Raw genomic sequence first — 15,819 nt, forward strand, 5'->3', positions numbered from 1 at the left:
TGGGAATGTAAAACGGTGTAGCTGCTGTGGAAAACAGTATCTCTAATTCAAATATTAAGCTCTATAATGTTTAAAAATTGGTCTCTCATCTACTCACAGTATTTGCTTAAAGCTATAAATAATAGCTATGATTTAATGGAAAGACACCACTAAAAGGTTTTCAAATGCTTGGCTATTTTATGCAAATGGGAATAATAATAATAACATATATACATATATACATATACATAATAATATACATAATAATATGTATATATGTTATTATTATATTTATATGTTATTACATATATATATATAGAGAGAGAGAGAGAGAGAGGAAACTAAGAATGTGTAGCCCTGTGTCTGGCATATATCCAACTGTCAAAGAATGTTAGATGTTTTTGTTACTACAGAGTTACATAAATATTTTTTGTGACCTTAGAAAATCTGACTTTGTTCTATAAGTAAGGTTTTGCTGTGTAACCAATGCATAAGTTATTATTTAACCACCCATTCATAACATATATTTTTTTAAAATACAGAGAATTTGGGAGTCTGACAGATTGCATTTTCCAAAGCCAGACAACAATATCTCCCATTCCACATGCTCTGTGACCATGCCCCTCCTCCATGCTGGGGAGGAGTCTAAGTCTCCTCCTCTTGAATCTGGTATGGACTTAGTGACTGGCTTGCAACCAACAGCATGAGAAAGCCATGTTACGGCCTGACTTCTGAGGCTGGGTCATAGGCCTTGCAGCTTCAGCCTTGGTTTCTTAGAGCACTCACTCTCAGGACGGACCCTCCCTGCTGGAGTGCTTCCTGTCAGTTCCAGCTCCGCCTGTCCTTGTGCAGTTCCAGCTAAGACGCCAGAGCAGCAGACATGTGGAAAGGGGCAGTGGGTCCTCCAACTCCTACTTCTAGAGCCCAGACAGTCTAGTCTGAGACTAGTCAACCCAGCTGAGAGCCCAGGCATGGAAGAAAGAGGCCCCTCTTTTGCTTCTTTTTCAGTGTCCCCACCCACAGAGTCTGTGAACATAATAAAATGATTACTTTACACAATTAAGTTGTGAGGGTTGTGGGGGGCAGTGGGACTGTAAGTTATGGGTAACTGAAACAATGATTTAGTTATTTGTCCTTGTACACTTTCAACTTGAACCTACAAATTTATGGGCCCCATTCTGAAACTGGTCTACATCTGCACAGAGATGTCTCTGCTGTTGAGTAGACCAATCTGACCAGCTTTTCAAGCCAACAACATTCAAAGCCATTCAGAGGACAACACATTGTGGAAGTCGCCTTCTCTTGTGAGAAATGCATTAAAAAGAAACTAAGACCTACTAGAGTTGGTTTGTCAAATACAGGGGCTATTGAGCACTTGAAATGTGTCTGGTCCAAACTGAGATGTGCCTTCAGTGTAAAGTAACATTTAGAAGATAGTGTATAGAAAAAGTAAGATGTCTCATTAATTTTCATGTTAATTACTAATGAAATGATACTATTTTAGATATATTGAGATAAATAAAATATATTATTAAAATTAACTTCACCTGTTTCTTTTTACTTTCTTTAAAATAGCTGCTATAAAATTTAAAATTATAAATGTCACTTGCATTATATTTCTAGCCTTGTACTAAAGGGTCTTTACAAAATATCTTGGTTTTATAATGTTGGCACAGTAAAGAAGGGGGACAAAACCATCTTTCCCTCTAGACAGAAAAGAATTTGGTTTATCCTGTTTGTCTGAAATCGGAGTCAATGGTCCTAATGCGTGGGATGGACCTTACGTCATTCTCCTAACATTGACTGGGCTCATTGAACCACAGACCAGGCAGAAAAAATAAAATAATACTTAAAGGACATTTTAAAACATAATAAAAATAGGAAGGAATATTTTCATTATTTCTAAATAAAATAGCAAAAATCCATCAATCACGTTCCTGAATGTATTTCTAACACCTAAGACTGTGCTTACTGAGGAAAAATAAATAGAAAAGTTGGGCAATTATCTTGTAAACATAAAGAAATGCGACTCTGTCTCAAAACAAAAAACAAAAAACAAAAAAACAAGAAATCAATGAGCTTACATGGGTCTCAGCAGCTACATTTTCCTCTGATTTCTGCTTATTTTCCAACACCTTAAATGTTCAGAATAATAAAACAATGTGCCACTCTAAGTGGAGCAATGACAACATAGGTACCAGTGGTTCAGAAAGCATGGTCAAAGGGCCCCTTGTGTTTCCAAGATCGTTTTGGGAGGGTCACAAAGTTGAAGTTATTTTTCCAATTACACCAAAATGTCTTTTTTTTTTTTCATTCTTATTTTCTCCCAAGTTGTGGTGAAGTTATCAAGAAGCCACATGGCAAGTGACATCACCACAGACTGAATACGGAGACAGATTGGAAATCCAGCTGCCTTCTAGTAAGCTAAATATGTTAAACAATGCCACTTTCTCACTAATATTTTTTGTTTGGGAAAATACAGTTATTTTTCATAAAGAAATATGTCATGAATGTTAACTTTAGTGAGTTTATTGTTGTTATTTTGAAATAAGATAAACAATTTTTAATATTCTTAGTTCTAATTTCTAATATGGTAAATAATAATACATGGAAACCACATAAACAAAAGCCCTTCAAGGTTCCCAATAATCTTTAAGAGTGTGAAGGTTGAGGGGTGTAGGAAATTGAGAGATTTTGGTTAAAAGGTACAATCTTTCAGTTATAAGTGAGTAAGTTCGGGGGTTCTAATGGACAAGATGGTAATTATAGTTAATAACACTATATAATATACTAGAAATTTGCTAAAAGAGTAGATGCTAAATGTTCTTGCCACACACACACAAAAAAATGGTAACTATATGAGATGATGGACATGTTAACTGACTTGATTCTAGTATCATTTCACAATGTATACATATATATCAACTCATTATACTGTACATCTCAAATTATACAATTCTATTTGTCAATTATACCCCAATACAGTTGGGGTGGGGGGAAGAATATAATGCTATCCTTAGGCCAAAATATTTGAGAACCAGTGGTATATACATGAATCAACCTTAAAATAGGCACCAGTGGCAAAGTGGTTTTCCATAATTCAAAATTAGCCGAAAACCATGGGACTTAAAAATCCTTCTGGCATTTATATTATGTAATAAAAATGGTCCCTATCACATCCCAGTCCCCCAGCTCACAATTCTCTCTATAATATACATTTCCTCCACAGACAATCACATGACTAATAGATAACTTCTGTTTGCCCAGCATATCCCCAGGGGTGTGTCCAGAGTTACATGCAAGCCATCGGTGGCTAACTATAACTCCACCACCTTCTCAGCCACATAGGGAAGCATCTGAATGACCTGTAGTAAGAATGGTCTTAGATTCTCTGCAATTATTTTGTTAGCCATTTACAAATATAGATAGCTTAGTAATAGTAACAAATTATCTGCAATTTAGCTTATGATTAACAACTACTTTGACATCCATGCACACTAGACACAGACCACATTTTCAGTTAGTTCAAATTCACTGACTAAAAAATAAAACAGCCATACTGAATCATTAATGCATTCCAGAAACTATATCTTTAAAAAGCAGATCTGCCTGGCATTTATTATAACAAATGTCTAATATATATATATTAGACCCACTTTAAATGGCATAGATGAGAAAAACTTTCATGACTTAGGTGTAATTAAATATTGCTAATATTTGATCCATTTTGCCATGTTCTTTCAAAGTGAAGAAATAACATTCAGTACTTACATATCTGCCTTCCTCACCAGGATGACCGGGTAACCCATCAAAACCCTTCTCTCCCTGAGAAGACAGGAAGTCAAAATAAATAACTTTGCCTCAAAATAAATAACTTTGCCTCTAAATTATTTATTTCTCAAATCTATGTGAAATAAGAATTGTTACTAATAGATACCCTTGTCTCACGGAGTTGTCATTTTATAGAGAATCTACTAAATATCAGGCACAACGTACAGAGATATACAGAAACAAATACTCGTGTCCAGTGTTACAGTGAAAACATGCATACCTGTCTATCTTAATAATCAGTATATCAAACTATTCTTATTTTCCAAAATACCTTCTTAAGTCATTCTATTGTAAAAATCCAAATCAAGACTAGTTTCTAGTTAAAAGCGTAAGGAAAACTGCTACTCTTAAAGAAGGTTTCGACCTTGTTTTACAAAACATCAGTAAGCAAAGTTCTTCCTGCCTATCTTATTCATGAGAAATGGTTGTTTATTTCTGTATGACTCAACTGTCCAGTTCTGTTTTGTTTTTTACTTCCTCTTACACACCGAAACACACAAACCATTTCCTCTCAAGGAAGTTTGGCTTGCCATATTATAGTCAGATGTGTTTATTTAGTCTAAAAGCTGGTCAATAAGACCTGGAAGGCATATTTTATTTGTGATCAACAAAGATATAAAAGTTATTATGACCATCTACTGAATTCTTGCAAACAGAAACAGCAGAGAAGTCAAAAATTTAAAATACTCCCATCTTTGGCCTTAGAGGCACAGGCACAAGCTGCAAAGAAACATATCAAGAAGCTCCCTAAACCTGATTTTCTGATTCTCCAATCTGTTAATGAGTAACAACATGACAGGGAAAAATATAATGCTAAGGCATGATTACAATTCATTTTTCAAAGAGTAATTATAAACTTTATACTATTCTAAATTTAAAAGATTGATCTGCAAAGCCCTGAAGAGCTCATTCCAACAACCTCATGGAAAATCTTCCAAAGAGAACATGTAAAAAGATGACATGAAGCCAGCGGGTGTAACTTAACCTTACCTGTGTGTTTGTGATTATACCCTCATTATAAAGCTTCAATCCCTGTGATAATGGAACCTTGCCAGCCCTGAATATCTGAGGATCATTTCTAATGAGATACTCTCCCTTAGAAGTGTTAAGTAGTAATTTTCCTATTGGTTAACCTAGAATTAACAGAGATGCAACTCTTTTCTCAGAGTTTGATGCTGTAGAAAAGAATGTTAGATGGAAAGAGGCATTTACTACTATAAAGAAAGCAGATGTTGGACGAGTGAAAATATGGTAGATAAGTGAAAACTTCTGTGCAGTGGCAGAATTTGTGACATTATTTGTCAAATGAGCACAAGAAGGTAGCATAATATGGTGAAAATCGTGTGGGACTTAGAGTCAGGGAGACATAGGGGCTTAACTCCCAAATGCATTTTCATAATGATGCAATTTTGGGAAAGTGATGTCACCTCTCTGAGCCTCAATTTCACACATGTAAAATAACATCTACCTGAAAGTGTTTGTTAGGGGGGTAAAATTAGAAAATGCTGTTAAATACATAACACAGTCTGGTATGTAGCGGGTACTGAAATATCGTCTCTCTCCTTCCCCCTATTCACATCTGACAAATTCTTACCTTCCTCCCAGAACTCCCATAATCACCTCTGTACCCATCTTCTCCAAAACACTTTGCATATATATTGCAGCATGTTCTTTCCACAATTGTATCCTGAAAAACAGATCCATATCACATATGATTTTCTCATCTGTGTTAGTATATATCACATTACACACTAAGATGACAAAATTCTCTCAATGTTTTTAAAATTATTATAATTAATAGAACTCAGCAAAGGATGGCGTTTTTAAAGAGTACTTACAAGTTGCTTCAGTAAGACGCTTGGGAGGGATCGCAGTGTGATGCTCAGAGGTTGCTTATATGCAAACCCTCTGCCAAATTCCAGCTCCTGGAGCTCTTCTAATTTATGGACACCTTCCAGGCCAATGATTAGGAGTCCAGAGAATCCTTCACAATTTCAACAGGTGGGAGATTACTTTCATGTCTTTTGAATGGTCTATCTTTGTCTCAGCCCCACATACTCATCCATCATTCCACCATTCCCATAGCCTTCACTTGTCTTGTCTCAAACTGCATTTTGTTACAATTAAAACTAGTTTGTGGCATGCCTTCTTGAAGAACTGGTCTGATACCTTTCAGTCCCACCAGCTGAAAGTTAAGCAGAACCACAAAGGACTCTCATAGCTCTCTTATAGCCCGCATTTTGTCATTTCACAGACGGTTTTCAGCCCTCGCTGTATTAAATCAGATCCTTCTAAGCCTATCCCTGAAGTTGACTTTTGGTTTACACTTAGGAATTGTGGCAGTCACTGTGGCCGTTCACAAATGTTCTGGCTCCCCTTCTTAAGGCACATGATAGGATTGCTCATCTCCAGTCAGGTTATAAACACTCATTGAGCCTCAATTCCTTACCTGTAAAATATTATCTATCTCATGAAAGTTAGAAGTGACTATATGGCTCGCTCTAGCTAATTAAATGTGAGCAGAAGTGACATGTGTTAATCCCCAGGAGAAATTGTAAGAGTAGTACACAATTTGCCCCATTTCCTTTCCCTTGCCACAGCAATTACAAAAACAGCTGTTGGGATAGACCCTCCTTTAGCCTGGGTTCTTGAATGGTGAGCAGGAGGCAAAGATGAATGACTTCTTGCTACTTTAAGTCACTGAGGTTTGGAGGTTGTTATTGCTGCATCATCTAGCCTATCCTACCAATGCAGGCACTAAGAGGTCATCTGGATTTGTCCACAGAACGAAAATACAAATGAAGAAGGGTATTTTGGTAATTCAACTAGAAATCACCTTGTTTGTCGAATTTCAAAACAAATATTACTGTTAACAGTTTGAACAGTAAATTCTTGGCACGTACATACAAATCAGCTTTTTGCTATGGTAAACAAGCTGCTTGACAATTGTGTGGTTAAAAGTCGTGTGCATATTCTCAATTATTCCTTAAAACTAAATTCTTTGAAACGGAATTTCTGATCTAGCACAGCACGTAAGCAAAGTTTAGTCTCTTGTTACATACTCCCAAATCCCCTCCAGAAAACACGCAACAATTTAAACTTCTGGCGGCAACCTATGTAGTGAATTAAGATGGGAGTAAGGTGTCATAAAAAAAATTCTAACACATGATTAACCAATGGAAAACATCATCCCCAGCAAAATATGTTGAATATACTCGACTGAAGAGGAAAAGAGGTGAAAGGAACTTGAGCAAGCCAAGTTGCTGGTTGTCCATCCTCAGGTTGCTTTCGAGACTTTACATGGCACAAAGTGGGAATGGTGAGAGTCATAGTGTACAGTTGAACAAGTTGTGCTGCACAAGAACACCCATCTGAGACAGCTAATGCATGGCCAAATCCAGCCAGCATACCCCTCACCACCCAGGAGCCCAATACACTTGCATCCATGCAGTGTATTGGATGTCTTTCTCTAATTGCACAAAGATGCCATATAGACTAGCAGCAGGAGCTCTTGAAGATGGAGAAGGAGGAAGAATTAAGAGCAAAGAGGGGAGAATTACAATGCAAAGAGCAGGGCTCAGCTTCAGACTGACTCCAGAGTTTGGGAGAAAATGACATATGGACCCCAGATTGGCCTAAAAGAACGAACAGCCCCTCTCACCATTTAAGTAGGAGTTGTACCTTCAACCTCCCACCCTCAAAAGCTAGTCCTGTCTGAGTCAGAAGACACCGCTCAGTGTCAGGGACATTGTTGAAGAAGGCAGGGAGTTTCGGCCCCAAAACATCCTCTGGCTCATACAAAGAATGAGACTGGGCATCAGCCTCATGAGCGCTGAGCCCCACGCACTAGGTGAACACACAGGAAGCTTCATAGAGTCCAGTGCCATCTGGAGAGCTGAGTGCCTCAGTTCCAGTGGGAGGAGGGAGGCCCACACTGGGCAACCCTATGCACTAACCTCTGCTGTGGAGAAACTCCGATGTTTTTTTCAGTCTATTTAAATCATCATCCAGTCCATCTGTAAACACTAAAAGGACCTGTTGTTTATGAGAAAGGGGGTTGACAGAGCCAGACAGGGAGGGAGGGAGAAAAGAGAAGTAGGAAGGAGGGAGGGTGGGGAAGGAAGAGAAAAGAAGGTAATAAGACAGTGAGAGCGGGGAGGAAAAGGGAAAGGAGGGAAGAGGAGAGAAGGGAAGGAAAAAAGGGAAGGAGGGAGGAAGAAGGGAGGGAGCAGAGGGGAAGGGGAGAAGGAATGCATAAAATGGATATTATAAATTGTACATTTCTTTAAAATGCAAGAGTGAGTTTTTCTGATTATGCCTAGCCTTTCTTCCTGTTCCTTTTTACTTATTCTTTTATTACACATTCATCTTTATTTCAACTTCAAAAAAAGGAGGATTTGAATCAGCTGAACTTATTTAAAAATACCTTCCAAAAATGCTTACAATATTTATCCTTATCAACACAAAACACCTAAATATTAACAGAGAGGTGTGTGTGCATGTGTGGTGTATGCAGTGTGGGCGGGGATGGAGGGGAGGAGATGTGGGGGGTGGTTATTGCTATTTTCTGTTATACTTTGTAATGTATTTTCTACAATTGAAATGTGTTTATTTGCTTATAAGAAATTTTTAATTTAAAACAGGAATAAAAAATAAAACATGGATGATATTAGTCAGAAAATACACCCACTGGATGCATAACAATATAAATGTAAGTTATGAAGTTTGGGGATGTCATTTCCTATTATGTGATGTGATAAACAACACATAAAAGCTTTCCATCTCTGTGGGCTTTTGTGAGTATACAGTTCAGAGACAGCAGAAGGGAGGGAGAGGCTTGAGGGGTGAGCTGTACTAAATAGCTCTCACTAAAGATAGTTCAAGATGCTGACTGGAAAAATAGCAAGCCTACTCTAAATGGTAATGAGTGACCATAAAAAGCTAAGGAGTCTTAAAACACCTTCCAAGTTGTCTTGGAAATGAATTTATGTTATGGAAGAATATGAATCACTAAACTGTGGGCAGTTTGAGAGCAGGGACTTTATTCTTATATTCCTAATAGCATTATTGAGCATAGAACATCTAGGGCTTAAAAAATATTTGTTGTTGAATGAAAACGCATCTCTTGTTGGTTTTATTGGGTGACAATATGGTTTTCCTCTGTGTAAGATCACCAGTTAAGAACAATTTAGTTGGCCTCAGTCACAAAGCCTTATCCATTCTACCCTACCTGATGGCTCCATAGCAAGGGTTCTCAGCATTTATTACCTTTACTTTAGCAGAAGAGAGATGAATAGCACTATCTCCCAAGGACTGCAAAAAGTTCACATCCATATTGTTATTCCTGGCAGCCTGATGAACCAAGAACTTCTGGATGATCTCATAACTGTATTTTTCAAAGCCTGAGTCAAAGATAAGCTGGCCATTTGAGCCAGGAACCAAGTAGCGGAATCTTGGGTCGATCTGATCAGAAATGCCACAGCTGATGTTAGAAAGTAAAGCCAACTGTTGCATCAGCTCTGGCAGCAACCCTTGAAGCTTCTGCTGAACTTTCTTTGAAGGAGTTGAGATATCAATTCCTACAGACACATCCAGGTTGCATCCTTTGAAGGTGAAGAAAATAAAATTAGTCATCTGCAGCTGCATAACTGAGCCCAGAAGATATCAGCCAATCCAGCCCTAAAAGACAAACCCCCAGCCAACCCACAGAAGTATAAGCTAAATAGTGGTGGTTTAGGTTTTGGGATTGTTTGTTACACAGCAAAAGCTAATTGATACAATACATACTGTTTCATAGCTTTATGCCTCTGCAGATCTTACTCCCTTTGCCTAAAGTGTCTTTTCCCATCTTCCCACCCTAGTCTGGTCCTAGAAGTAGTAGTTCAAGTGCCTGCCCCACCCCACCCCACTCCCCAAGCACTCTCTGGTTCTTGTCCTCACCTCTTCATGTTAAGTTATTAAATGCCCGTGCATGCTCATTGTTACTTTATTTGTCCTTCTTCCCTACTAAACAAGGATTCCTTGATGGTAATGACTATGCCATCTAATTTTCCAATTGCCTAATACAGATGTTCATTAAATGTTTGACAAATCAATGAAGAAAAGGATATAAATGAGCCTTGAGTCTCTTTCAACAATAACTGGAATTATTTCCTTCTTCCCTGAAAGTGTTTTTCCTCATTCACCACCCATACCTATACCTTGTTTCAGCAGCATGGGAGCATATTAGAAAATGTCAGGAAAAAAATCACCCCCAATTTTATGTCTAAAAATATTTAAGCCCTCTTGGGAAAGTTTTCTCTGGAATTTGAAGGCCAATTAATATTTCAGGCTATACCTATACACTTACCAGTGTATAATAAAATTTTGCACAAAATTCCACTAAGGATCAAAAGTTGATGGTCAGAGACACATCTGAGTTAGAATCTGGTTGGATGAATTAAAATGTAACAACCTTAAAAGGGCACCTATTAATTACTTCTGCACAACAAGCATAACTTAGGACTGTCCAAGGCAATCCAGGACATGCAAACATTTTCTCCTTAGATCATCACACACTAGAGTATATGATGATGTAAGGATCTGTGTCTATAACAGAATCTATATACCTGTATCGGAATCTGCAAGAACAGAACTGCAGATGGGGAGGAACAATTTGAGGGAAAATAAATATGTAGTAGACCATTCACCATGGACAGTAGCTTAAAGTTTCCCCAAAACCTGAGATCAGAGCTGAGCCATGAGCATTCAGTCCCCTAAATATCATACTCCATGCTAGCTGGTAAGATGTATTTCTGGAATTGCCAAGACAGAAAATGTCTTCCTCTCCTCCTTTCACATAAAATATCTTGGTTTGGTTTGGTTTTTTAAATATACAATTCAAATTTATAAAAATGAGCTTTCACAGATGTGAATCCCATTTCTATATGGGACCTAATTTCAGAAAAAAAGGAATTTCCTTTTTGTAGTATGGCATATTATTCCAACACTTCTAATTCACATTCTCACCAGGAACATTTCCAGCTGGCTCTGTTTTATAATTGACAAATGCAAGAAGCAATTTCTTTCCCTTTTAATGGAGAGGATTAAATCTTGCCAGGTAATCTCTAAGGTCTTTTTCAGGTTTATGATTCTAGAATTCTATAATTAATTAGAGTCTAGCCCTTATTAAAGTGTCTAGCTAATTTCATCAAAAAATTTAAAGACAAAGTTGAAGATAAACATAAATCCTAACTTACTATAAGGGGCAAAATAAACTGAAAAAAGAAGCCGAATCCTGTATCTCCTCTTCTCCCCAGTGTAATACCTACCTGCATATAAACAAAAAATAGGACTTTGGTGACTAAAAATCTCTGAAATACTTAATGTAGGACATACCATAATTCATGCTTTTTTTTAAAATAATTGTACATGTGCATTCTTTTCAGATGATTTTCAAACTTGGCTAGACTACTGCAAAGTAGTTATATTTCTTTGTCAATATAAGCAAAGATATTAATTTAATGTCCTAGAAAATTGGACTTCAAAGTTTTGGTGGAATGCAGGGTTCTCATCCTAGTCCTCCAAAATTAAGTCTCTGTTTCCAAAATAAGACCTGGCCCAGGCCAGTCACAGTGGCTCAAACCTGTTATCCCAACACTTTGGGAGGACAAAGAGGAAGGATTGTTTGAGTCTAGGAGTTCAAGACCAGCCTGGATAACACTGGGAGACTCTGTGTCTACATAAAATTAAAAAAAAAAAAAAAAAACGAGCCGATGTCCACTCGCCTGTGGTCCCAGCTAGAGGTGAAAGGATCGCTTGAGCCTGGGAGGTTGAGGCTGCAGTGAGCTGCGATCATACCACTGCACTCCAGCCTGGGTGACAGAGTGAAATCCTGTCTAAAAATTTAAAAACAAAACAAAACAAACAAACAAAAATCTTGGCCCAAGTAGGCCCTAGTTTCTCATAGAGAGGCTTCATAGGCATACATACTGCTTAGTGGTTGGACTTTTGACACCAAACTGCTGGGGAATTCAAACCCAGCCTCTATTACTTCCTGTCTATGTTTCTTAACCTCTCCCTTCTTGTTTTTTTTTTTAATCTGGGAATTGAGTATCATAATAATAGCGCCTGCTTCACATGGGTTTGATGTGAATGTTAGATGAATGTATACCATCTACTACATTAGAAATAGTGCTTTGCATTCAACCTTGAGTTTAAAAAAAAGGAAAAAAATAGTGCTACATACATAATGGAAAAAGACAAGTAAGAATCTTGATTGTGCCCCACTTGGAGCCTGCCCTGCCTTTAGAATGCCAGTTAGATGGAATAAAATGTGTCCTTCTTACTTGAGTTTTCTATTACTTGTAGGCAAAAACATCCTACCTGATAAGAGGATTTTTCTTAAAATACTGCTTGTTATCTCAGACTTGTTGTGAGAAATCAAGTAAAATAAAGGATGAGAAAGTGCTCTATAAATGTCAAGAGCCCATATTCTGCCTTCCAGCAGAAGGCTGAAGGTGGCAGGACCTCATCAAGAGGCACACAGTTAAGTAAGAACATAGAGGTGAGTAGCCTCTTCTTTTCAGCCTAAAACTACAAAAAAAAAAAAAAAAAAAAAAAAAAAACCTTCTAGATCCAATTAAATGCACATCTATATAGGGACATAATAACAAAATGATTTCCTGTATACATATGATCACTTGAAGGAACTTCGAGTTTTATGGGTTCCATTATATATCCTTTGACATAATTCCATACTATGCTATGTTATACAAAGTTATACCATTCTATCACATTCTGTGCTATCCTGTACTATACCATACCATACATATTGTATTTCACTATACTATGCTTTATTGTGCTTCATTGTACTGTACTATACTATACTACACTACACTACACTACACTACACTACACTACACTACACTATCTTATCCCATCCTATCCTAGCCTAGCCTAGCCTAGCCTAGCCTAGCCTAGCCTACTACTCAATGTATGATGAGGACCTGCAAAATCTGCATCACCTGGGAGCTTGTTAGAAATGCAGAATGCTGATCTGCTGAATTCAGAATCTGCATTTTAACAAGATCCCTAGGTGATTCAAATGTATGCTTAAGTTTGGGAGCCCTTCAATCACCCACTGAAAGGCAAGTCTTGGGGAAGAAAAGCGGACCCCGACTGTCAAAAGGAAAAACCCCTGTCTTTGCACCTTGCAGCTTTGGATGAAAACTTGAGGAGACGGAATGAGATTAAGGATGACCTTGGCCATATGGAAGAAGATTGGCAACCAAGTAGGCAGACCTCCGTACAGAGCCTCATAGAGAAGACACTGTATTCTATTTCATAAGAGAGACTGTCTAACTGACATTATTCTCTGCTTCTGTTTCCCTCTTGACATGGCCAAACCTTCAGCACGTAGTGTTTACACATTCCAATCTGGTTTTGCCTATGCTTTAAGGAATTAAAGGAGGAGTTGTGAGGACTTCCTAGAGACAGAGTTCTAAGAAGCTTCAGGCCTTCAGAAGCTAAAGTGATGACAACCATGGGAATGATTAAAAGAATCCCCAGGGGAGGGTGAACAACAGCTTCAGGAGTTCAGGCCCTGCAGGGTGATCTCCTGCTCCCCTCCTTGCCTAGTTAGAAGGATCAGAGTTTTACTTTATTAAAAGAACCAGTAGGATGTCTAACACCTACGATGAGCTTGTGGATCAGATAACAATTCTCTGTCACTCACCTTGTGGATCACAGACCTTAGAAAGAATTTCCTTCTCCAGGTTCTGCAGGGCCTCAAAATTTACATCATGGTACACTTTGTCCTCATTATGAGTGATCTCCAAAAGCTGCGATTTTTTGGCTTCTCCCACCCCAATGGCAAAAATAATTATGTTTTTGTCCCTGAGGGCTTTGGCTGGTATGATTACATTATCTTGGGCGACCCCATCGGTGATCACAATCAAATATTGTTGAACACTGGGTCTCCCTCCTTTTGAACTGTCAAAAAAAGGCAGAGTGAAATTCAGAGCTTTCCCAGTGCGGGTGCCATCCCTCATCTGCTGAACATCAAAGATGGCACTGTAAATGTCCACCTTTGAGGAGTATCGGTTGAGCCTGAATTCTTCCTGGGGGGTTGAGCTGAACTGCAAAAGGCCAATTTGAATTCCATCAGTACCAATATTAGATTGGTTCACCATGCTCTCCACAAATCTTTTCATCTTTTCAAAGTCTTTTGGGGAGATAGATTCTGAACCATCTATCAGGAAGATAATGTCAGCTTTACTATTCTTACAGGCTGGGGAAAAAGGAAACAGAACAGAACATTCATTAGGAATCTGAAACCAAAAAAAAAAAAGAATCTGAAGCCAATTAATTACAAGTCCCCAGGGACAGTCTGGAATGCATATATACAACATGAAAATATTTTAGAAGGGAGTGGAAGAGGAATTCAATGAAACAAATACTCTGCAACCCAGCAGAGTTGCTCTGCAATACAGAGTAGTCTCAAAATAAGATACAGCTGTATGATAAATATGTAAAACTTGACCATCTTGCTTCATTCTAGGTTGTGGTCACTTTGAGTGTCCAATACTAAGCTGCCAACCAGTGAATCCATGATTAAAGAATGAAGCTGGCTAGGTGTGGTGGCTCACACCTGTAATCCTAGCACTTTGGGAGGCTGAGGCAGGAGGATTGCTTGAGCCCGGGAGTTCAAGACCAGCCTGGACAACACAGCAAGATCCAGTCTTGGGAAAAAAATGCATAAAAGAATGAAGCTTACTTAAATAAATCAGGTACATATTCTTGGAGAGCTGGGAAAGGAGATTGAAGAAGAAAAAGTCTTACCCTCTGAGGAGCAGATGTCCTGTACCACTTCTTTTTGGATGTCCTTCAGTAAATCAAACTCATACACAAAAAATATCTTGTCTTTAGCTATTTCCTTAAGCTCATCAATGTTAGCTTCTCTTATTCCAATGGCATAAATGTTAACTCCATTTGCCCTCAATCCCTCTGCAGCCTCAGCCACCGGGTCTGAAGATTTACCATCAGTGATGACTATAAGATATCGAGCAACATTGATTCGGCCGGTGTCTGCAAAAACCTGAGTCATGTTGTTCAAGGCCTCACCGGTTGTGGTGCCACCTCCCCCCTGCTGGATGTTCTCAATGGCTACCTTGAGCTCTGCCACACTGGGATACTGGCTGAGGATAAATTTACTTTTAATTTTGTCTGAGTACTGAATGACTCCAAACTGTACTCTGTTGGGCCCGATCTGGAACATCTTTATCACTTCATTCATGAACACCTTCATCTCAAGAAAATCTTCTGGATAGATGCTGCCAGACCCATCAATAAGGAAGTAAATATCTGCCTTCTCGATGTGCACACAACCTAGGCAATAAAAAGAAGCAAGAATCCATCATAACAGAGTCTGAGATGGTGAAGAACCAGAGCGATTGATCCCAATCTCCATCCATATTCCCTCAGTACTCTTTGTTCCCTTGACAGCACCTGTGACTCTGCCTACAGGTACTCTTTGGCCAAGAGCATGATCAGCTGGCACACTAGGAAGACCAGAATGCCTGGGAGTGAGTCTAGAAGCAGCCACCACCCAACAACTGGCAGAGGTCGGTAGATAAAGACCCCAGCTCCCTTGTTCATTGCATAGAACCACTCTAAGGTAAGTCCTGCAGGGTTTCCCTGAGTCCCCAGTTGCCTGGGGAGGAGTTGTCACTCCTCATCCTGATTTGGTTCTTAAATCTCCACTCTCCTATCAGCGTCCCCTGGGATCACCACCCAGATGAATAATTTGCATCCAAATCGTTGTCTCAGAGTCTGTTTCTGATCAACCCCACTTAAGACACGAAGGAAATATAACTTGACATTTCTCAAATGGGGAAGTCAAGGAAATGAAAGTAAAATCAGAGCACATTTGAAGCTGTGAATTGTTTCAGATTCCATTATCCCTGCCTCCCATCCAAGTTGTGCTTTTTAAGTACATAGGCAAAAGTGTGTACATCCTAAAATTTAATT

At 38.6% G+C, this 15,819-nt stretch overlaps 1 protein-coding gene across 1 annotated transcript in view; it reads right to left on the reverse strand.

The window, feature by feature from the left end:
- Positions 1–15,819, reverse strand: part of LOC116462088 (collagen alpha-4(VI) chain-like) — a 90,855-nt gene that overhangs the window by 58,771 nt on the left and 16,265 nt on the right. Inside the window, exons 7-13 of the mRNA XM_058433735.1 lie at positions 14,632–15,177; positions 13,526–14,080; positions 9,079–9,413; positions 7,767–7,845; positions 5,649–5,794; positions 5,405–5,497; positions 3,751–3,804 (exon numbers count right to left, since the gene is read on the reverse strand). Of these exons, the coding sequence (XP_058289718.1) occupies positions 3,751–3,804; positions 5,405–5,497; positions 5,649–5,794; positions 7,767–7,845; positions 9,079–9,413; positions 13,526–14,080; positions 14,632–15,177 (1,808 nt within the window). The remainder of the gene's footprint in view (positions 1–3,750; positions 3,805–5,404; positions 5,498–5,648; positions 5,795–7,766; positions 7,846–9,078; positions 9,414–13,525; positions 14,081–14,631; positions 15,178–15,819) is intronic.

This window comes from Hylobates moloch, unplaced genomic scaffold, assembly GCF_009828535.3.
Source record: "Hylobates moloch isolate HMO894 unplaced genomic scaffold, HMol_V3 SCAFFOLD_22, whole genome shotgun sequence".
NCBI classification, from domain to species: Eukaryota; Metazoa; Chordata; class Mammalia; order Primates; family Hylobatidae; genus Hylobates; species Hylobates moloch.